This window comes from Hesperophylax consimilis, chromosome 1 (genome assembly GCF_061612785.1).
Source record: "Hesperophylax consimilis isolate HC1 chromosome 1, BYU_Hcon_1.0, whole genome shotgun sequence".
Classification (NCBI taxonomy): domain Eukaryota; kingdom Metazoa; phylum Arthropoda; class Insecta; order Trichoptera; family Limnephilidae; genus Hesperophylax; species Hesperophylax consimilis.
In genome coordinates, this window is record NC_142836.1 from 583,736 (window position 1) to 609,604 (window position 25,869).

General features: G+C 33.7%; 1 protein-coding gene across 2 annotated transcripts in view; it reads right to left on the reverse strand.

Moving 5' to 3' along the window:
* The window catches only part of LOC149426080 (uncharacterized), a 212,564-nt gene extending 192,660 nt beyond the window's left edge, over nucleotides 1-19,904 (reverse strand). For both annotated transcript variants that reach the window (XM_089635587.1, XM_089635578.1), the window contains exon 1: nucleotides 19,440-19,904. In XM_089635587.1, coding sequence (XP_089491713.1) covers nucleotides 19,440-19,710 — 271 coding nt within the window. In that variant the 5' untranslated portion in view covers nucleotides 19,711-19,904. The remainder of the gene's footprint in view (nucleotides 1-19,439) is intronic.
* Nucleotides 19,905-25,869: the final 5,965 nt, after the last annotated feature.

Sequence of the window (25,869 nt, forward strand, 5' to 3'; positions counted from 1 at the left end):
CATACTCTTGCCGTATCTCTTCTGCAAGGCGATGAAACCCGTGAGCTAAGCAGGTAATGTGTAGTAAATTTGGATAAAAAGGCTTGACCAGCTTTCACCATGTAAGGCGCAGCATCAGAAACAAACATGCAGATTTTTTCATCCACAGAACAATCGGCAAACAAAGATCTTATGGAATCATTTATGAAACGAGCAACAGTTGAATGATTTGTTTTTTCTAGGATTTTACAGGCAACCAAGTGGGGAATAGAGGGCTCCTTTGTTAGTTTTCCAACAATCAAATTCGCTATATATCGTCCACATGAATCCGTAGTTTTGTCAGCTGATATCCAGAGTAAATTGTTCTGCAGATCTGCACGAATTTCACTTAATACGTCTATGTGGATAGCGGACAGGTAGTTTTTTCGAATCGTAGACTCTTCAGGGACTATCTGGTTCGTGCAATATTTCCTGAGGAATTTTTGGCATACTTGGTTATTCAGTTGATGAAATGGAATATTGCAAGCAACAAAAAACTCACATAGATCTTTATTAAACGTCGTCTTCTTTGCACAGTCCGAAGTTGAAGGCATAACTTGTGTCAGCAGTTGCTGGCGACTTGTTGATGGTTTATTTCTTGCTGCTATGTGGGTTGTAGTATTTACGTGTTGGTCGATCTGATATTTTTTCGAACAAGGTATACGTTTGTCACAATTCTTGCAGAAAATCACATTGTCATCCTACGCGTCATCGTCACCTAGCTCCCTATACGTAGATGATACCTCCCGCTATTAAACGAAATATGCACGATTTGGGAAAAAAGGCTAAAATATGCATTTAAGTCGTAATTAGAGAGTTATATATATATAGAGTTATTAGTATTGAGTTTACAGAGATGCACTAATGGAGTATAGTTACAAGAAGGCTATAAAAACATATCTCAGTAATAATTACAATTAACGTTAGATTAATTATTTACTTCTGCCTGGATTCTAAATAATTTTATTTACTCTTCCACTGAATTATTATGTACAAATGTACATGTTTGTAAAAGCCCACTTGGGCGTATAATATATTTAAATAATTGTTGCAAGCGTATATCGGATTCTGATTTATTGCGATGATCGACAACGGACTGGATATCAACAGAGCGATCCTGCTCGGGAAATCGGTATAAAATAATCGGTAGTTACACATATCAATCAGATATTGCAAATTTATCGATTTCACTCATTCTAGATCCCCAAATGTATTGCGTTTTTTTAACCTTCCCTTATTGCTGTTCTTCTTACTTTGTTGAATCAACGTAATCTCATTGGCTTAGTTAGGGAAGTGGCAGTCTCGTGAGGGAGCTAAATAAAAATCAATATTTAGAGTTACTTTAATTTAAATTATCAAAAACATATCGTTGACGAATTCAAATTGATCGCACCGTGGGTACAACGGCACAATTTAATAATAAATTATTCAAAATAATATAGGTGACTTTAATTTAATAAATTATACTTTCAAATTTTGAAACTCGAAACATTACAGGAGAACATTAATTTGCTCGATTGTATTACGTCACCTGTTCAAAATTAATTAAAATGTGTGCAATATGAATACATTGAATGCAGGTGGTGGCAGTGATAGCAGTAATAGTGGTAGGTGCTCGAGCCCCGCCGGGATGGGCTTTCAGGACCTCAGAATTAATTGATGTTTATAACGCATCCAAATGCAATTACGGAAATCAATTTTCCCGATCGCTTTTCCGCCACATTTCAGCAAAAGGTTTGCGGATCAAAGCGTGTTTTTTAGCCTTGGGTTTTACTCAAATAACTTTTCAAACTGAATGAGATTTATGGAGACCGGGAAATAGGTTGGTTTTGTTGAACAAATAATAATTTGACCGGTTAAATAAATAAACATCGATATACGAGTATATTATAATCGCAGAGTTTTACAGAATTCCACTCCACCAATCGAATGTTTATTTATAAAATCAAATAACTAAATTATAGTAATTTCGTTGGAAATGTATAATATTAAAAATAAAGATATTTGGAGAGCTACCAGAAGAAATAAAATCAGAAGAAAACATAAAAAAATTTAAAATTAAATTTAGAAAATATGTGATTGATTCGTTTTAAATGTGTTACCATAATTATATGTATATAAGGATTGTATTAGGACATAGATAACTATGTACCTACTTAAAATACCACAATAAACAATAAACAATAATGCTTGATAACTATTACTCTCTATTTCTATTTTTTTTAATATTGTTTTCGTGCCTTTGTTTTTTGTTTCCGCAACATAAGTCTATAATAATGTAAGATCTGCTTTATTTAGATGGCTACTTACTTTTACTTTCTATATATATATATGATTATGTAGGTACTCACTATGAGACTTTCCTAATATATTTTTTAAATATAATATCAAATATACATCTATTCTCCGTATTTCTTTTATATATAGACAATAGATTTGTATTGTATATAAAATAAATCAATTTTCAACTAACATAATAAGGGCATGTGCTAAGTTTGGTAGTCGGAAATCGTCTATAAAAACTTTCATACAAAAACATTAGGTAACTATAAAATAAAGAAAATATATATTTTTTAAATATGGCCGTGTAAAAGAACTGACCACAACACTACATTGAAATGTAAATGTAAATACCTCAGAAGTGGTTGCACTTATTACACGAATTATCGCAGATACTTATTTTGCATTTATTGAAATTGTTATTAAACAATATTTAAACGCCGATTTATCGATATTGAATCTGAAAATGAAAACTATATATGCAGAATTAAAGAGGAATAGAGGATGGAATGTAGAATCTTGCTTCTTCCATATTATTGCGACTCCTTCACTCGATCGCCTTATTTATTACTGGGAAATCCGCTATTCCATATTCCGTTTACATTTGCGAGCCGAAACGCGAGCCGAGCCTCGAATAATGCGAAAGGAACGAAGCAACTGCAAGCAGCGTTTCGAGTCATTGATGTTGCTTCGTTCCTTATCAATAATTCGAAGCTGGGCTCGCAAATGTACTCGTATTTGCGCCATTACATATTCTCCCGGCACTTCCTACAGCTTCCTACCGCTGTACATGTCCTAACCATAATAAATTCCATCCCACTCTAAAGCATATTCATAACAATTGCATTTCTATTGAATATTTTCACTCGTAACTCGGTCATGCATGTATAGAGTATAGAGGCGCGACGGATATATCCAAGACGGAGCTGTAACAAGGTATAGTACTAGGCAACTTCGTGAAGGTGCCTTTGGATGAAATAAATACCAGCTCGAATATTTAATTCATTTCAGGAAATGTATCAGTTTGCTTTCGAAAATTATTTCCTTTATGTAAATAGATCATAGGTTCTAATCTTACACAAACCCTACTAACGTAAAAACTTCGATTCACATACTATGCATATTAGTTACCATACTTAAAACAATTCTAAATTAGAGTTTGCCTAAGACCAACTCTTTCACAGATTTACAAATAAGTACTCATAAAGTAATCACCGATGAGAAAATTAAATGATATAATTCTGATAATTTCGGACCCCAGACTGAAGTCGAAGAAAAACTGAGTCATGGCATGTTTACGGCACTCGGGAAGTTTTCCACGTTATTTAGTTTTATGAACATATTAAATATTTACCCTCTAGTTCCAGGTAAAAAGGAACAAGTGCGCAATTTGTAACAATATATTAATAAAAGCCATGTTGTAAGAAGTTTTCAACACACCTGTAAACACTATTTTTCAATTTCAGTAATATTTCCAGAGTGTTTACAAAAAGCGAGCATCTGGAGAAATGTTATTACGCATGAGAATTCCAGTAGCAGCTATTTTCCCCTACCTTGTTCAGCTTAGCTGGCGAGTTGGCCCAGGACCGGATCTGAGGAACTAAGTGCCCATTGCGGAAAGTTCTACAAAGCGAGGGTGACGTCAGCTACGAAAACTAGTCGATATAATTATTATTTTAATTTGGGCCTCCCCGAGATCCATTTATTGTATAACCAACCCCCCTGCCATAGGTCACCCCAAGTGGTTTTCTATGTTTGGTGACTCAGTAGGGGTGCCTGAGTTCGCGGGGTCAGGTTTGTCTAGGTTTGTCCACCTGCTGCGAGGATTGGGAGAGACTGGTGAAGGAAAACCCTTTGACCTCTCCAGCCTGACTCTCTCGACAGATCGCCGTTTCTCCTGGACACATCGACCCCCCAGATTCCTACTCATCCCTTATACCCTTTTCCTTCCCACAACATCCTTTCGTTCCGTTTCCTAAAAATACTTTCCACACAGCATCCCCAAATATGGAAAAAGACGATTCAAAATTATTTTTAATAATTATGCAAAACTCTTCTCGCCATGATAAAAAATGCCAATAACGTTTTTATTAAATGAAAAACGAAAAATAAATCGCTCCAATGATTTATTTCCAATAAAAAAATCTATGGTTGATAATCTAGCAAATCCATGCCGCGAAAACGCTACGGACGTATTTCCATTTGAGTTAGGTACAAATAATATTTGCTATTTTTGCTCTAAATTCCATAACAGAAGTTCACGGTGCACGTGTCGATTTTGTACGAATTGAATCAGATGTCGCAACGTTCTGACATGATAACAAGGCCGGCCCTGAACCAAACGACGCCTGGCGCGAGTAACATGTTGGCCTTTTCAAAATCAGTGGCGATCACAGCAATCAATTATATTCGGATGATTTGTATTTTTCTGTAGCGCCGTTGTTTTGAAAAAGAATCCCATGTGTTAGGAATGTTAGGTATTATCAGCGAAATGGCGCCTTGGCGATTCGGCGTCCGAAACGGACTGCTCCAATTGCGCCCGCACAGAGTAGGCCCTGCATAATAATATAATATTTTCAGGTATTTCCGTTTCTTCAGTGTAAGTATTTGGACGTCTTGTTTAATGTACATATTAGTCTAGAGCCAGGGGGTCTAACACAGTGAAATCGATAACTTTACAATGTCGGATCGATAGGCGTAACTACCGATGATTTTATTCCGATCCATAAAGTCCTATGTCAATACGATATTGACAAAATCCGCCATCTATGTTCAGTTTACGATGTTCGCGAGCACGGTCAAAATATGATTGCGGCAGTCGGTAGACAAAAGCCGCTGCTTTTAGCGAGGCCTCCAATATGCACGACTTTTTGGATAATGTCGTTAAATATGCAAAATAACTGGCTAATTAATTAATGGAGGTGAACTAACTAAGCCCTTAAGTTAAAAGAAATTGTATACACGATCCATGGTCGATCGAAACGCGATCAAAATTCCATTCCAACTTGGAGGAACAAAAGTTGTTTGTCATTACTAAAGACCTCATGAACTAATTAACTTTCTTTTTAGTGTCAAAATTACACGTGGACTGCCAAATATATTGATGTTATTATTTCAATTCGACATTGTAAATTTACTATTACTTTTAACTTCTACGTAGCCGTCTGATCTTAATTCACAGACGTATTAATTAGGGAATATTTCAAACTGACTATATATCACAGATTTAGTCAATATCAATATGACAGGGCTTTATCGATCTTCCGTGCTAGACCTCACGGTGTGCGTAACGCATGCCCCCTGTGGTTAGTCCGGCCCTGCAGAAGCTGCAGGTAGGTACTGGAACTAGCTCCGGACAAAAATATTTGCTTTTATTCTTTGTCGGAAAAGTTATTTGGTTTTTATTTACACTAAAATGAATCTCAGCACAGCGGTGTAGGCACTCGGTACTCTAGCAGTACTGCGCGATACTCCTACAACAGCGTAATGAAAAAACAAAAAAAAATTTTGTACTCAGTGCTGAGTTAGTCACTGCCTTAAATAAATATTTCAGATATTAAAACTGCTACCTTCTGCTTTCTTTCCCCGTGTTAGCAAATTATTTTTTTTAATAAAAAATACTGGCAGATTTAAAAGATGTTTGTGTTTGTGAAAGTCACAAAATGTTTACATTTAATCATATTTTCCCGTTCTCTTATTTGTTGACAATGTCTGTTTCAAAACGCATTATTCAAAAATATCGCAACACACATCATTTCATTATTAACATATTTTATTCAAATATTAGTATATATCCTGCATATATAAATATAAGTATGTTGCAGTCTTTACTTTATTGAGCTTAGTTAACTTCCAAGATCCTGAGACAAATATTACAGAAAGAATCGGCCTATCCTCCATATCTAGTTACTTACAATAAGATTTCAGAAATGTTCTTCTTTACATCGCTTGCTGAGAACTTAGGAAGGAAATTAACATATTAGGAACAGATGGAAGCGTTAATATTTCCTATTGATTGTGAATTAGATGAATATATTCGGTCCTCAGGGAGTATTTTCCAGTTAGAAAACAGGGAGAGTTTAGTTAAGTTGGCCATAAAATGTATCCTAGTCGGAGTCCATACATTTTCGTATTTATTTCATGTACACATAAAAAAATTTAATAAAATTATTCGATAGATTGATAACGACAAACAATATCTCTAATACATGTTTACCTATATTCACACAAGATGGCGTATCGATGAAAATGTCTACATTCTAGAGATTACTTTGAAGCTTTTTTGGACTACACCATTATGGATAAGTATATTATAATAAATTTAGGACTATTCGAGAATAAATTTCAAATACCAGAACCTAAAATTATTGCGATCAATTGTAATTCCGTTTATCATTAAATATAACAATAAACTACAGACCGGCAATAATGAATTCATATATTGATACTCTACTGAAGTCCTTATGTTACTAATTGGAATTCACATTACGACTTATAATTTTGTAATACCTCATGTTCCTACATATAAATATATGAAACCATTGAAGTGTTCATTTGTACATATTTGTTATATACTCCTATTTATACATTTATACTTATACTATTCTGTTAATTTAACACATTGATTTATTGTTATTATCATCATTATTATGCTCATGTACCGTTTGAAAATGTACCATGTAATTACATAAAATGTTCTCAATAGATGCTGACAAACTAACTAAGTGAGTAGTTAAGAAGGTGAGAATGATAATAAATAAATTTATTTTTTTATTTTTTTTTATTAATCTTAAGTTAGCTCTACATTCAAATACACAGTTTGCTTCACCGTCAAAATATTCAGCTCCTTTAACATGTCTCTTATCCGTGTGTATATGTTGCGCTTAAGTATTATTCGCATTGCTTTGTTTTGCAGTATTTGCATTTTTTTCATTTTCTCTTTATTGCAGAGAAAAAGAATACTTGAACAGTAATTAAAGTTTGGTGATATAATTGTTTTGTATATTATCTGGCATGTTTCTTTATTTACTTTGTTTCTGATTCTACCAAGAAATGATATTTTTTTTGCAATTTTTTTAATTGTATAGTATGCATTTTTTGAGAAGTTCAATTTTGAGTCTATAATAACACCTAGATATTTAATTTCTTCCACTTTTTTTATGATTTCTCCATTTATAGAAACCTTTGGTTCCTCATGCGTATTTGTTCTGCCTATATGCATGTATTTTGTCTTATTTACATTTAGTTTCAATTTATTTAGTTTGAGCCATTTTGTCAATGTTTCTAAGTCACTATTTATATTTTTGATAATGTGATGATCTGTTTCGATTTCCCCGTGTAAATATATAATAATCCGCTTGTAGACGTTCGCGACTAACATAAAGAGATGTAAATAACGATTCGGAGAATCGGAAAGCAAAACACTCAATTAAAACATTTTGAGCAAATGCTTGTTTACTTTGTCATAAGTTTCCAGGTAAGAACTCCTTTTGCCTCCCAATTAAAAAATAATAATGTATCGCTCCTCGGGACCTATGACGGCCCCAGCCTTATTTCCGGACCCGACCAACCAATCTCATACTGGCACCGGTTCCGACACTGCACTTACGTCATAGCTTTATTTTAATATAGGAATAATAATCGTTCCAATAAAGGAATTTAAGCGTTTAACGGGCACATCGGAACTGGTAAATCGTTCACATATACCGTAATAAGGGGCTATTTTGATCTTCGCGAATATCTGCTATATTTTTTCTAGCCACTACTCGGAAATTACTCGCTCCTTCTATTGATATTTTTCAGAAATAATATAATATTTTATTGTGTAAAATTGTTAATTCTAAATTGGACTGCCCTGAGGTTATTAATTTGTTGACATTATACCCTTAAATTAAATATACCATTCCTGAGAGAAAGTCCATTTATATCCAATTTTCCAATTATGTCATAAATCCTGTAACTAAATTTCGCTAATAAAAAATTAGTTGTAATCATTGTAGAAATGTATAATATATTTGTAAAGCACCCTTAAGGTGATTTTGCACAAAAACAGCGCTATGCAAATCATCCAAATATTATTATTACTATTACATGTACCTTCGAAGCATACTAGATGGAACATATTGTTTAAAACAATAACTTTGTGTTGAATTCTGTCATGGAAAGGATTCACAAACTTGGCAATGAAGTCACAGATGTTGCTGATATTTTTGTTTTAACTTAGATACATTTATCACTTTTTAGTAAATGCCAATTACGACATATAATAATCTATGCATATGATTAAATATTCATAATATCATTATAATTTTTATTATTTTATTTCACGGGTTCTTCGTCATTAACTTATCAAGTATATTGTGTTTAATACTTTGTTTTTAAATTATTTAAAAATATTATTTATATTGTATTGCTGTTATTTTTAACCAAAGTTAAAAAAGTTTTTTAAGTTAATGTTTAAGTTACTTTTGTTTATAATTTAATTTTTAATCTTAAGTAAAACAGTAAATTAGTGTCAAATTATTTAGTTTAAAGTTGTACTCAAACATATTGTTGATTAAATTGTGAAGCTGTTTTGAAGACAAAGAAAAAACTTCACACATTTCATAAAAAATTTCAACGAGTTTAACATTTGCGTGTCGTCATATTATAGTATTTATGTTTCAAAGTAAAATAGTGTCTATTTGAATTGGATATTATGTTATAACCATATATACCTGATGTCACTACTTGAATGTTCAAAATAGCATTATTTTTTTTTACCATTTTTTGGGATTGAAATATGTAATAATAGTATTTGGATTATTTGCATAGCGACGTTTTAGTGAAAAATCATCTTGAGGGCGCTGTACAAATACATCGTTGTATTAAGTATATAAAAATATTACATCAAAGTCGCCCACTCCAAAAGGTGTCTATTATCACCCTTTTGGATTCCCCAAACACACACAGTCTTTTTACACGTATATCGATGGTTTTAACATGTGCAATAAATGTGACATAAAATTTCCGACACAAATTTGACACTATTTTATAAGAAAATTATTTTACAATAAAATATATAAATATGTTTTAGACCACTTTAATTTTAATTACACTCTACCGGTTTCGGAAGCACCCATCATTTGTCGGGAGAATATTAAAACTAACCTATGATATAAAATATTGTCAGATATATACAAAAAAAAATAATTTAGGTGTTTGGGTGGGAGGTTAACAAAGGGGGAGGGGTAATTGTGGGAATTCCGGCAATAACAGAGCGGTTTACTGGAAATATATCTAGAATGGGACTAAACGATAAATTAATTTGGTTATTCAATATACTTTAGCATTATTATTCAGGGATTTTTTGATTTCAAGTGTTTCTAAGTTATCTATTTTTTTGCTTTTATTATTACGGTGAAGAATTCTAACCCCTTGTGTCCTTATTAAAAGTATGATTGGTGGAAATAAGATGATTGGCAAACTCTGAAAAATTATTGTTATTTGAACATCTTAAATGCTACGTATGTAGAACGATGGACAATCATGCCAACATAGTTGGTAAATGCCTGAGTGACTCAATTTACGATCTTTATCTTTAGTGTTTTTTAATAATTTACCTAAGGTGTTATCAGTATAGAATGATATACTTTCTACACTATAACCACCTATTCTCCCGTCATACATCTCTCACATTCCTTATCCAATTTTATTATTTAAAATATCATATAAAACATTTATAACTAAATTTGAATTGTATAATTTAATGACAATTATTATAAGCATATTATGAAAATTTTAATCTGTGAACTTCACCAACCATCACACAGAGCAATCCCTAGCACGGCGGGTGTAATAATACAAAAAAATGTTTCTATATCTCCTAGAGGCACTAGAGTTACGGAAGTCCAAAAAAAATGGCAAAGTCAGCAACAATCAAATCAACCTAAATAAGGTAATCAAGCCCAATACTGAGGTTGATAAAGACCACTATCATCTCAATCCCCTATCTACTCCTACAACCTCCTCCACTGGAACTCAGCCCAATTTATTGCAACTCTAATTATAACCTTAATATGTTGATAACACACGTGTTACTGTGATTGTGGATTTTTAATTTTAATACAGTATTATACAGCCCTGATGAAGCTACGGTTTTAGCGAAACCCAAGTATAAAAAATACAAGTAATTATAATAAGTGTTTTATTATCTTTTTTTGTAACAAATATTTATAATGATATCCTTACTGGGATCTCCCTTGCTGAGGATTTCATTTACGTATGATTAAAATGTAGTAGTATGGATAATATAAAGTAACTCCTTCTTTAGGCTAAAGAAGGAGTTAGCGCAACGCGGCATAACACCCCAAAAACAAATAACAAAAATACTTTTGGCCGTGAACATCTTAAATCATATATAATGAATACTTTTTTTTTCTGAAATAGTTCTAAATATGTTGCATGGCATTTTTTTTTTGTTATTAAGTGGTTTCGGTTTAAGTCTGTATTTGGTGTCAGTAAATTATCTATTTCTGATATCCCTATGTTTTGTATCCAGCTTTTTATTTAAGTTTTAAATGTTAAAATATTGTTGTGATTTTAGAATGAGATTGGGATTTTGTTGTAGAATTTAGTAACATAGTATAGGAAGCTTTTCTGCCCGAATTTTGTATTTGTAGTTGCTTGTTGGATATGTGTTTTTGACCCTGAGATCTAGTGTTTCTAGTACATGTATTAGTTGTTATTTTCTGTGTTTTGTATTTATGGATATAAAGGAATATTGTTTTAGAATAGAGTTGTTTAAGTGACGGGATGTTATGAAGATTTCGTCAGTGCTAGTTCTTACGGGAACTTTCAGAATATTATTATTCTTTAATGATAAACTAATGGATATACGACAAGGTTTTTTTGCATGGCACAAAGAATAACAAATTATTGTTAACAATAAATACTCGCTTAACATCTATGGTATCAACGTGCAAGGTGCAAAACTGAACCACCTAAGATTTGCAGACGATATAGTCCTATTCGAGGAAAACCCAACGCACCTAAATAAAATGATAGAATCACTAAACGAGGAAAGTGTGAAAGTCGGCCTATGCATGAACAAAGACAAAACAAAATTGCTTACAAACTCTGATCCAGTAACTATAAAAATTGACAACCAACCACTCGAATATGTGTCAGAGTACATCTATCTTGGACAAATAATATCACACAAAGATCAAACCACTAAAGAAATCGAGCGAAGAGTAGCAAATGGATGGAAGAAATACTGGTCTTTGAAAGAAGTCTTGAAATCCAAGGAACTAAGTATGCAAATAAAAAGGAAAGTCTTCAACACGTGTATAATTCCAGTCATCACCTATGGATGCGAAACTTGAGCACTCACCAAACGCCACAGAGAAAAGTTGGAACGCTGCCAAAGAGCCATGGAGAGAAGTTTGACAGGAATAAGAAAACAGGACAGAGTGAGATGTAGCAAAATAAGGGAGATAACTAATGTTGCCGATATAGTTACCCAAATAGACCACCAAAAATGGAGATGGACAGGTCATATGATCCGAGACCCACAAGAGAAATGGTGTAAAAATGTCACTGACTGGTATCCCAGAGATGGCAAGAGAAGTAGAGGACGTCAACACATGAGATGGGAAGACGACCTAAAACTCACGGCTGGACATCAATGGAGAAGAGTAGTGCGTGACAGGTCCCAATGGAAATTGTTAGAGGAGGCCTATGCCAAGAGGCAAACTGAGCTTCGGGATATATTATAACAAACAAAATATTTCTAATGTTAATGTACCTAACAGAAGTTCAGAATAAAAGGCTTATTATTATTATTATTATATTATTATAACATCTTCATAGAAATTGAAAATATCTACCAAGAAAAATAAATGGCACCGACGGGAATTGAACCCGCACCTTCTGATTGCCGGTCAGGTGCTCCGAACCACTAAGCTACGTTGTATAGTGTCATAATCAATATTTTTTTATTGAAATACTAGTATATATTGATTTTGCCATTTGCCATTTTTTTGCCTGCTTAGCTTATTGGTTTAGACCACATGACCGGCAATCAGAAGGTGCGGGTTCAATTTCCGTCGGTTGCATTTATTTTTACTCGGGACATATTTTCAATATGTATGGATATTTCAAGCGAGTAATTATTGCTTATGATAATTTGTTATACTTTCAGAATAATTTTTATTATGGGTTTTTGGGTTGTAATGAGTTGTTTTAGGATATTGCACTTCCCATAAGATAATATCGTATTCTAAGAGCTATTGGCAAAGAGTCATGTAGATCTTTATTAAGTCTTTTTACTAAGGACATTCCTGATGGTTGTGAAGAAATGACTTTTTTTTTTAAAATTGTATTATTTAAATAGAGAATTTCTCAATTAGGGAGGTATTGTTACCACCAATATTATATATTATATATATTGGTTAATTATGTATTATATTATGTATATTGGATATTAAAAAAAAATAAAAATAAAATAGTTAATGTGAACAGTTCATTTTAAATTTGATAAATTTTACCTACATAAGTAACATGATCAACATTTTCCAATTGTAGACAATTATTACAATGCCCAGTTAAGTGATGGGAGCAATGTATTTTTATGTTCAGGTAAATATATATATTGTGGGTCGCGAAAGTTTGCTGTTCGACAAGAGGTTTGTGGTTTTGTAAGGTTTTGGAACCCTGGGCTTAGGATGTTAAGTGTCGACATATGAATGAATATTATGAAGCAAAGCTCATGTATTATCCCCTGTCCGGGGCCGCCCTTTGGGGCCGGGGTTTGGTAGGGATGAAATAACACTACTCAGGTGTATATGTATAAGCAAGGAGAAGGGAGGCACCTACACCGGTCATGAGTCGAGGAATACGGAGTTGTGGAAGGAACAAAGCTTCCTGAGAATCCGGAGGCGCTCTAATATCCATTCAAGTCTTTGAGAGATTTATTCAGAAAACTTTATGGTTTACAGGTTTAATATAACAATATGATACTTGCTTATCCTTTGTAAGCGCTATGTCTCTACTCTGTATCATACTGCCGTGGTTGATGGCTGGTGGTCGGTGGTTGCCGATTGCCGGTTGCTGGTTGCTGGTTCCTCCTGCTACTCGTACTAGTAGGTACTATACAGATTTAAATAGTAGAAGATACCTACCCACTGAATTTAGTCATTATTTTAATACTGAAGGAAAAACCGTAATGGTCGAACCAAGAAATTTAAGCGCGTGACAATGCTTTGAAAACTTTAAATTGTGAAAAAAATCAACCCGTGAAAAACAAAGTTTTTTTATTACAATACGTGGTCTAAATGGCTTTAAAACAAATTATTTGACTGAGTATTGAACCTTCCTACCCAAAAACTGCGGTCGAGAACTCTACCAACCGAACCTAATCCCGATTGGACAAGACCGAAATTTATTATGTATATTAACTGCTGAAATTGCAGATGAATTCGTGATTCGTGATTGCCACCAAAAGTTGATACAATGCATTGTCATCGATAACGAATCTATCCGCCGATTTTTAGCATTCATCTGCGAAAATAAGAGTGAAATTCAAATGATGATTTTTTTTAAATCTCTCAATATAATCGTCTCATGTTAAAATCATAAACGCTAGCTATTTTATTATAGTATTTATATAAGTACACGTCATTTAAAGAAGACTTTTAACTATCGACCAACTGATCCCAAATTCTCCCAAACGTCTGGAGCCAGTGAGACTATGGCATCCCCGATTGGGGTATGTTGTGAAGCTGAAGGGAGTGTGGAGGGGACAGATGGAAAGATGAGCATTCAAGCAATGTTTCAATTCTCATTGGTTATCTTTCACCAGGGTACCGAGAGTATCTTCTACTCTGGAACGTGCTGCAATTAAAATATACATATATTATTTTTGAAGAATTAATTGTGAAACAAAACAAAATAATTATATTTATATTTATTAAAATTGTGTTAATTAATTAAAATGAATAACATACATATATCAATTTAAATCCATTAATACGTAAAAGGCTTTAGTGAACACTTTCAATTCTAGCCATATTGGTTCATGGCTGAGTGGTCCAAAGGGTTGGGTACATAGCTCGAGCGACAATAATATTACAAGTTTTAATTATTAGAGTAGGGAGAATAATACATTTTCGAGATTTCTCTTGGGCGGCATTGTTACTATTTAAGGTTTTGCATGGACTAAATTATTTTTAAGATGTTGAAAAGGAGAAGGGTTGGGAAGTGAGTTAAAAGGGGAATTCTGGCTGTCAATTTATTGTATATGTGGTGGAGGTAAGGTAAAGGGGGTGACAAGAATTGCAACCTCTGCAACGTCCACGGGTTAGTTTTTTTTTAAATAAAGGTTTGTACTTCACGACCTTTATGTCTAAAGGAAAATCTGAAAAAATTTGAAAAAATTAAAAATGCTTGTCTCAAGTCATGCCTCGTGTTTGAGAGAGTCAAGATTTGTTGGGTGCGAAATCTCTAAATAGTATAAAATACTGTCGCTACCCGCGTCTGTTTGTGCGCTTATTTCTTCTAAAGTGCCCAACATATTTTCATAGGGTTTTCACTATCACTTAAATAATATCTGCGTAAAGGTTAGAAAAGTCGATGTTTTACCTAGAATTTACAACCACACAATTTTACTCCAAATCATTCACAACCCCGAGCAACGCCGGGTATATGTCAGCTATTGTTTCATAAAGGAGTATTCAACAGTTATCACTTGATTGAATTCGACCGTAATCGGGTAAACTTATCTAGAAGGCAATGTCACAGAGCTGGGTTAGGTTAGGTTGGGTTGGGTTAGGTTGGGTGAGGTCAGGTTGGTCACATTATAGCGATTCTACAATCTAATATTTATGGCACATTATTTGCTAGTAAAATGCACACATATGTTTTTTCTGTTGTTAAATGGTAAATGATGTTTTAGTATTCATTCCATTGTTGTGATTAAATAGTTGTTAACAATTTCTATAAATATATTGGTTAGGTTATATCCGCGAATTCGCGTATTTCAATTATCTCCTGGTAGAATAATAACTGAGCCATAAATTTAATTTCAAACTAAAAGTTGGTAATTAGGTCCGAATGGATAAAGAGCAAAGGCCGCGGCCATTGCTAGTGAGTACGAGTAGTATAGTCGACATCAGCTAAAAAATTGGTTATTCAATTTCTATTTTCTATTGGACCGATTGGTGAAATATCTTTGCAATAATTAATATGCCTGCACTACATCATTCCTTAACTTTGCTAGATGAAAGAACATGGAGCTTGTTGAATAATCGTTTGAATGATTACCAGCAGGACGACACAAAAATTGTTTTCAGCAATTCAATCTGTTCAAAATTCATTTGTGAAATTGTTAGCTCATAAAAGTTTAAACGAACAAAGGCATAATATTCCACCCATCAAGAATCTTAAAATTCTCTCAATGAGAGCGATTCTGTGGCATATAATTACACTTCAACATGAATAGCCCTATATACATAAATAGACTGGACCATGCTTAATATATTCATTTTATGTTAAATGAAATACTAGTCGTACTTAAGCATTCTCTCAATGGTAAAAGCACTCACTACAAGCAGTTTATTGTGACTTCTCTCTTTTCTTGTATAATTTTACTGTATTCTTTTCTTTTTTAAATAAATAATAATAAAAATGAAAATTGATCTGTGCCTCAAGGAAATGAATTACCATCAGATTTTCTTCCATTTGTTCTGTGTGTGCAAATATTATTACGGAACAGGCTCAGCTTAGAGAGGTGGTTTTTACCCAAGGTTAGTAAGAATGTATTTAACTAGGTTAGCTCATCAAAAGGGTAGAGCAATATAAATACTTTCCTCCAATGCAAGTGGCATCCGTATCAGTAAGGTTTTGTGGCAGATTGCATCAAAGGCTTTAGCTAAATCTAGATATATCGATATATCGCTTTGCATTTATGCCCTTGATCTTGGTTGCTAGTTGCTATGTATATAATGTATGACGTATGCCAATGCTTTTTTTGTGCCTCTTTTTTTTTATCTAAATCCATATTTTCTATCCGAAATTAATTTGTTTTCTCCCAGGTATTTTATAATTTGTTATTTTTTATTATTTTAATAATAGTGAGTTTAACGATGTCCTGTAGTTAGTTATTTCCATTTTGTATCCTGTTTTATAAATAGGGATCACCAGTCCTTGTTTAAGAGTACTAGAAAAGCATGTGTGTGTTATACCAAGGTTGATTTAGTGTGTTATAGGTATAAATTAATATTTCTTTTATTTCCTTTATGCAATCTGTTGTTATTTCATCTAATCCCCTTGGATTTTGTTTTAATTTGTTAATTATTTTGACAGGAAGTTGTTCCGTAGTTGTTTTTATTGTTATTAAGCCTTGAAACGTATGTTAAAGTATTCGATAGAATCAGGAAACTATATATAGACGCGTAAAAAATGCTACAATAAAACGTTTCAACGTATCTTCTTGAAGATTTGTGAAGTAATCGCGCATGAAACTAACGTGAACTAAAAGGTCCAAAAAATATTCCCCAGCTTTTTGAACAGTGAACTCCAACATACTTAGAACATACCAGTTAACTAATAATGACTAACATCGATAGGCAGAGGCGAGCACTAATCATGAAACCAAACATACTCACTAGAAGATTTCAGCTTTGCAGCTCACATGTGAAAATGACACATTCTGACTTTGTACAGATGACCGCCTTGGGCCAACTTCAAAAAGAGAACCTTGGAAAGCCTCGGGTGCAATACGACAATGCATCCGGATGATTTTTGGACTTTCCACCTCTATTTTTACGGAAGGGCGAATTCCTGGATTTGCAGCCCAGGGGGGGGGGGCAGGAATGAAATAAATTCGTAAATTTCCTCAACATGGAATCCCGTCAGAGTTCAGATACGAGTTTTGAAGCTAATTGAAGTAAGACATTGCCCTACAATCTTCTGTTCGATGGATATTGATCCATTGTACAATGACAAAGAAAAGATTTTTTTCAACGGGTTTATAAATTCATAGGTAGGCAAGTTCTTTATGAAATCTTGTGAACCTAATTCAGGCCGTAATATTCCATTATATTCATAAATCATAAAATATTTTCAGGCCGTTAACACTTCAAAAAATATATGTACGTGAAAACTGTGAAAATGATAAAGCCCAAAGCTAGAAAGCTATTTCATCCAAATGCCACCATTCGTTATGTTTCGCCATATATTTCAAAGGAGAAACTGTCACAGTCATTATTATTTCATAATAAAGAAGATATGTTCATTTAAAATTCTTATTTTAAATTAAATTATTTAATTTCAGTTTAACCTTTGTTTGTATCATCAAATGGAATCATTCATTTAACTTATACCTATCAAATTTTAAAACGCGCGAGTGATTCTTTGGCTTACTTTTACGAGTAAAACCGCCAATGTTAGTTTCATGGAAAACATATTTCTTGCCTTTTCTCCTTAAAATTGGGTTTTTTTGCGTATTTCTAAAATAAGTTTTCGATTTAACCATTTTTTTCATATTTCGGAAATTGACACTAGAAAATAGCTTACCTTAAAATGAAAACTTTCTGAAAAGAACAAATCCTTGTGTAATTTGTAAACCGGAGATGTGCCCTTCTTATTTATGGACTTGTTTACGCCCGTCATAGGCTTTTACATAATATACCCGTAAAGAGAGCTGTAGATAAGTATGACAATCATAATACAAAAACATATTTCAAATTATTGTAAAATAAAGAAAAAATAAAATTTAATTGGTACGTAAATATATCAAAATATTCCACAGAATTATTTGTAATAATACATTTTATTATAATAATATAATACGAAGGAGGTATAAATGTAACAACAGTGCGTACTATTCCTGAAGAACTCCTTCACCATTATTACAAGCACGGAAATAAAATTGTAAATGTACCTCTTTGGTACGTTATCTTACTTACGCTAATGAGATAATTAAATAAACAATTTATTGCAGAGTTCGGTAAAATTTTACAATTCCGCTTGACGCTTTAAACCCACAAATTGTTGAAATAATACTTCGACCTAAGCTTGCAAGAATAATTACTATACTATAACAATATAGCATGGTACAAACAAAAATGTGTTTTATTTAAATGTAATAGTTTACGATAAGTAAGAAATACTTGCCGTTGCCCCCCAAATGTTAATAAAATGTCAAGCCACTGAATAATAAGCAAATGGTCTGTCGTTGCCGCCACCTCGGCAGCCATTTTTCAGTTAGTGTTTGGAAAGAATTTTTTATTGGTATGCCAAAACCTCTCTTAGCTATTTTATTTAGCCATTGTATTATACAAATAAAGAAACATGGCATCGAATCTGTAACTATACCCGAATACGTAAAATTTTGAATTTAACTTTAATTTAAAAAAAATAAAAATAAAATAAAAAAAAATAAATAAAAAAAAAAAACATCTTTTACAATCTCCCCCAAGATAAACAGTTATTAACCAACTAACTAACCATCACACCGTTTCCCCGCAGGGGTAGGTAGAGAGGACGGACCACCAAACAACTCGTTCTTGGAACACACTCCTTGCCTCATTCACATTCACACATCGTCTCATACATACTCTTCTATTATTCTCACTCTTTACATGGCCCGACTAAAGTATCTGATTCACTTGGTCGTGCCATGCCTTCCTCAGGCGTCTCCGACTTCTGCTACAATTCACATTTGCAACAGTAAACAGTTATTTTTCGTAGTAAGTAAGTTGAAATGAAGTGTTATTTAGATAATTTGTGCGTATAAAGCGTCTAGTGAAATTCTAGAATTTTTCGTAGATATTTAACAAGGGTAAGAGAGGTGAGAGTTATGAAGAAATACTAAAATGTTAACAAAAATGCTAAATAATAGAGACACGTAAATACCATAATAACATTTTGATATCGCTCCCATATGACCACTTATTTACGAAATAACATAATGAGAAGAAAACATTGAGCAAAGTAATTTCAGCATGGCGCGTACTGATTATTCTGATTTACGTAGATCATATTGTTCACTGAGGTATCAAGTTGTGATATGTAAAGAAATAAAAACATAAAAATGAAAATGAAGTTTAGAAGTAAGAAAACTGAAATTATATGTCGTTCAGTAATCAGTCGGTAATTACCTTTGATGGGCTCAATGCTGCGGATCGTCTCCCTCCCCTCGGGCAGCTGGCGACCACTCTGGCTCCGGTACAGCTCCAACATGTGCCGCGGGAACTGCACATCCTTCTCGCTGCCGCTGGACTCCTCGTCCTTGTGCGGCAGGTCCGGCATGTTGAGGAAGTGGCGTACATATTCGCGCACCGCCTCCTTCTGCGTCTCGTTCAGCCGCGCTTCCTCCAACCCAAACACGCACGACTTGAACAACAACAACATCAAAAAGAACGCGTGCATTTTGGCGGGTATTTCAAATACCAAACGCCAAAATAAAAATTCACAGATGAAATTCACTACCTATTAAAAAAAGTACCGATTTAAAAACAAAACAAACACTTGAAATATTTTCACTTTCGGAAACTGATAAAATTTCGTTAGAATTTGGATAAAGTATTCGGCTAGGATGATAATAGAGCGGCGAGAGTAGTAACGCGTGCTTCCCTCGCAGGTTGCGGAGCGAGACTGGAGACTGGATATTGCGTCCTCGTAGAGTACAGTTCGTTCCTGGGTGGCCGCTCTCGTCTCGGACGCGGGAGGCTGTGTCGTGTTTTCCTTGGCTGTCGAGAGTTTGGTGTTGCTGAAATTTCAGCGCTGATCTCGGCACAAAATGAGTTTCCCGCCGCGGCGTTAGTTTGGCATAATTTAGCGGTGTACCGCTCTGAATTGTTTCCTTCTACCGAAGGGTTTGTTTACGAAATCAATCATTAGCAAACATTATGCTCCGTATATTATATTAAATTGACGGTTATAAGGTTCAACGTAATCAATCAATCACATGTTTCTGATAAACAAATATTTTAAGTTTATTTTAAGTTAATTATTTTATTTTCCACGAAGAAATAAAGTTTGTGTTTAATTAATTTAACATTATACCATTTTTTTCTACGGTGATTAATTTTAATAAATAAAAAATTGTTAAGTAAATTTTAACAAATCTCAAGCCATTTCATGCGATGAGTTAGAGATGATTTCCTAATGTTTTTTTATACAATGTCTTTTAATATTTCAAAGCTTTTCAAATGCCTTTTCTGTCAAAGGATCCGTCCTTTAGAAAGCGGTTTTACTTTCACATAAAGCCATTTCTTTTGAAATGAGTATATAATGTTAATGTGAACGGAAATGGGTTTGTAGGTTGAATATTTGCTGCAAAAACTTCAAAAACATAATTTATATAAAAGAGAATACCCAATACATAATGCACACTTTAAGAAAATTTAATTTTCACGATTCCATTCCCTAGCTGTAGCTTTTCTTCCGTGTTCTTAGGTATTATGTACCAACCTAACTTTTGAATCATGAGGCGACTTTCCTCCAACTTGTGGAACAAGATGTGCATTATATTAATAAGATCATCGCAGGCATCTGAGTAATTCTCGCTGCCGCTCGGAAATTACTATTTATGATGATTTTTTCGGACAACGTGAAGTACAATTAGCGTCAAATTAATTACTTTCTAGTATATTCAATATTGATGGCTGAAAATATGAAGCTGTTTTTTAGATATTTTCGGACAAAGAAAAAAGTAAAAACGTTTTACCTATAAATTCCTCTACTATTATAGTTTTGTTCTCGTCATTTACATTAAAAAGCATTTCAATATAGGTATATTATACAACTTGAATATTCGAACTCGCATCTTTTACATTTTTGGGTATCGGCGTATCATTGTAATAAGCTTATAAAAATGGAACCTCTATCAAACTCACTTCGATCACAATGTTTTATTTCACTCCCTAAACATATATACAATGTTTGTATATATTTCAATAGTTTAAACACGTGCAATTAATATGGTTTTGTGTGAAATGAAAAAACACATGATTTAAAAAAAATTGGTTTCAAAGCTGAATATTTATCAAAGTCACACATACAAGCTTACTTAATTGTTCCTCGTTCATATTCATAAATTCACATTTCCTCCATAGATGCTATTATTGTTTATATTCACGAGAACAGCTGATCCGGGAGTTTAGGATAACTAGAGAGAATGATCTAAATAATAATGGTGACCTACTCCAAACAGTAGGTAGAAAATACAAAAGTGTTTTTTCTATATTATAAAGCGATGAATAAGTATGCGATAATATACCGGCATTATTCAAGGGGGTTTTGTTAAATATTATCATATCCGAGAACCAATTCCTGTCATTCCAGACATTGACGAAGCATCACGAATTAGTTATAATTAACCAATGAGCAGAGGGTAACTTCTGCTAAACGTTAATATTCGTTAATATTTTATGCTAAGAATTTGAGATGTGTCGGCTAGTGATTTTTCTTTGAAACATTCTCCGAAATGCATCCCAACGCTTTCAGGTTTTAAGTTCCTCCATACAATCATATTGTTTTGTGGGACTGCACCAAACTACAACGACAATTATTGAGAGCCCAAGCAGTCCTGAAATGCAACTTCAAAACAGGCAAATTGTTAGGATATAGAGGCTTTTCAACAATAACTCTTGGGTTTTCCGAGCCCCAGATGCGACAATTTTGCTTGTTGACGAAACCACCAAGGTGGAAATGAGCCTCATCACTCAAGATGATTTGCATATGATTCACTCAAGTGAATTTTAATAATTTCAATGCGTTGTTGAAGCGTGTATCGTTCCATTTTTATTAATGGCGTAGTTTCTACTTATCAAATGTCAAAAAATGACAGCTTCAAAAATAACATCTACCGAAATAGCGGGCTATTCAAAATAACACCTCTTATTGGAAAACCCTGTATTTTGTAATCAAGAATGTCAAAAAGAATCTTCAATAATCACTTGGTGTATTTAATCACAATTGCTTCATTGTTATATTATATAGAGTATGTTTGCGGCACAATATTAGACAGATTATGTTTGCGACTCAATATTATATAATACTAATAATAATGATTTATTGTCTTCTTTTCTTAGTAACATATAGAGATAATGATATCCTCACTGGGATCTCCCGTGCTGAGGATTTCATATACATATTATAATTCAATTATAAGAAAGTAACATATGAATTTAATTATAAACATATATCATGTAGTATAGTTGTTTTTTGTAAATAATTTTAAAATAAGCAAGATAGTGTTTTTTTGTATAGTTCAGTTTAGTAGATTCGGTTTTAGTCTGTGTTTGATATCAGTATATTTTCTATTTCAGATCTCCCTATATTAAGTATCCAACTTTTTTTTGAGATTTAAATGTTATAATGATGTTATAATGTTATATAGAGTATTTTTGCGGCACAATATTAAATAGAGTATGTTTGCGGCACAATATTATATAGAGCAGGGATGGCCAACAGGTCGACCGCGGTCTAACGGTCGACCGCGAAGCTGATTTAGGTAGCCCGCGAGAGTAAAATCAAGTGAATAGGAAAATATGACAAAATAACATTATTTTGAGATGTATTCGCGCGAATGAGGTACCTACCTACTCACACGCTTTGGTCGCATCGCAACAACAGTATCGTTTCGTGCATGTGCGTGAGTCAGGCCACTAAATGCGGCTCACCTCCCTACGCGCGTTTCCATGAGAAGATTCCATGCCTAAGAAAGGTAGCTTTATATTTAACGTCGTTTTCGGTTCTACCTATCTTTGCGAATCATCATTTTCAACGATGAATGCAATACAAACCAAACATAGTTCCCGCATAACAGATCCCGAACATCCACCCTAAAACGTAAAGCTGAATGAATTTTTTTTATATTTTACATTGCACTAATAAATTCTTACATATTTATCACAAAATAGTTTTATTTCTTCACTTTTAAACTCTACCTTGTAGTCGACCGCAAGAAATATTTTTTAACGCAAGTAGACCGAACAGGTCAAAAGTTTGGCCACCCCTGATATAGAGTATGTTTGCGGCACATTCTAGAGTGTAAAATACTCTTAGTATCGCCCTGGTGAAAAATACTACTATTCAGAATTGAAACTTTGCTTGAAATGGCTTTAGCCGTGTTTGGTGAACAGATCTGAATAAACTACTTCCTCTTTTCCATATCTTTTCCCTCCCAACTATCTTCAGCTTAACAGCTAACCCTGATTGGTAATGCGTTGGTCTCACTGGCTCCAGACGGTTCGGAGCAGTTGTGACTCTTGTGCAGTATTCACATTTTTAAAAAGGGGATGAAGCTGATGATGATGACGAATCAGATCACAGAATATATTTTGAAATCCTCAAATAATAAATATATTAAAAAAATAATTCATTCATTGAATTGGATTTGCCAAAATCATCGGTTTCCTCTTTGTAACAAACCGCGCATAGTGTTCATATACGTAACATTTATTTGTGAAACTACCTACAAATAAATTCAGATTTATATAGTTAATGATAAAATTGACACTCATTAAATTAAATTTATTTATTGTACCCTTTATAATATTATAATAAAGTATTCCATAATTTCATTATGCGGTCTCTAAAGGAAGAGCCACGTATCTTACTTCCTTGCTCCGTAGATCCACATATTCATAAAGTCGACTGAAACGAAACTTTAAATAATAATCCAATGATAATTTTCAAATTGAAGTTTTTCAAGCGCGAGGCAAAGAATGGGAGAATGACAGAGAAAAGTGAAAGCAAAGTTATCGAAGAAATAACTTTCATACCGCGCGCCCCGTACGGCACGCTATAAGGACACCGATAGTATACACACCGGCAAACCTCTTTTAAGAATATTATTTTTATAAAGCAACTTTTTCATCAATCACTTAAGACTTATCGAATAATGTGGCGAAGGTCTCAAAAATGGCCCGAAAGTTTCCCTGGAAGTTTTGATCGTGGCCCATGTTATGTAGTGATTCAATTTGTTACAGTCGGTCCACATCTCATATCCACAGGAACAGTTCCGGGAACAAGTATCGCGTTTCCCTTTCTCGTACAATGCGGCCATACGAGTGGATGAGGTTGTTCGCCGCTAATCCCAAACTAATAACTGATTGCCCACAGAACCTTATTAATATTGATTAATTAAGCCATCATTCACCCTTAGAGCTGCACGACTTACTTCTGTCTCGACTCATTAATATCAGATATATTTTCAAGATTGTCGATTTTTAATCAAGGGTGAACTACTCGTATATTTTACTTTGAACAAATTGTATGACCGATAACATAAAGATCTCCGTATGAAGGCCACAAGCTGTACCGTGGTGGATGTAGAACCTTGTACGAAACGTCACCATACGTCCCGTTGTCTGAAAGGAAAATAGCGGGAAGCGAAAAATCCCGTTTCAGAAAGCGGGTCACTCGCGACGTCAAATTGATAGCAAAAGGTTATCTCAACCATTAGCTATTATAATAGAAAAACAAATAGTATTAAAAGTATTGAATTAGGTATTGAAAGAAAACTGAAAATTATATCTATTATTTTATCGATATGCATATATACATGAAGATGGAAATTTTAAACAGATAAATAATTTCCTCTGGTTTTTTTTTGTTCTTTGTACACGTATGATTTACGTTGGACTGTTCTCTCGAGCTGTAGGGATTTTCAACTGTATAACTCACTCTGAAAGTTATTATGGGCATTATCAGAAGACTGAAAAATAATGTTTGTTTGTGTTATCGAAGAAAGAACAGCATACGTTAGTGACGAAACTTTGTTAACTTAGAATATTATGTAAGATTTTAGAATTTTGATTATATAATTACATAGAAAAACCTTTTCGCCAAGTCGGTATTTCCTAAGCTTGAAGGCATTTGACATAACGCTCTTTAACACACTTTTGAACTTTGTTGGAAATCCGAGAGCACCACGACTTAAGGCAAGGACATACTGGGTCCACACACACACAAGGTGCAATACTACGTTTCCATGCCGACGGGTGCACCTGTCATACGAACGCAAATTTGAAACGTAGTATCGCGATGTTCAATGGATTTTATATTATATATATTATATTATCACTTCGTAACGTCTTACTAAATCTATTAGTAGTTCATTTCCTACATTACCAAAAGACGAGCAATCGTCGATAAACCCCATCCCTCAAAACAAACGTAACCTAAAACGTGAAATCAACTCGTTGGAAAATCTTTCTTCACCGCTATCGTCCTTTTCAGGCGTGGGGAACGAAGGATTGAAATACGCAAAAGCATTTATTTTCATAGAAAATATATGAATTGTAAGCTATCCAGATGTCTTAATGCATTACTTACGTTGCGTACGTGGGCACAATATGTTCTTAGGGAATTGTAGCTTTCGTAGATAATATTGAAAAAACGTATTTTTAAATTCGTTGGTATTTTATTTAAAAATAATTATTTAGGGTAATAACAATTTATCATTTGCGAGAAACTCAACTAAAGCCTTCTAAAGTTTGAGAATAATAATCCTCCAAGCCTTGATAAAAAACAACTTTTCCAACACGGTCGTTAACAGTATTTATATAAAGTGAATAT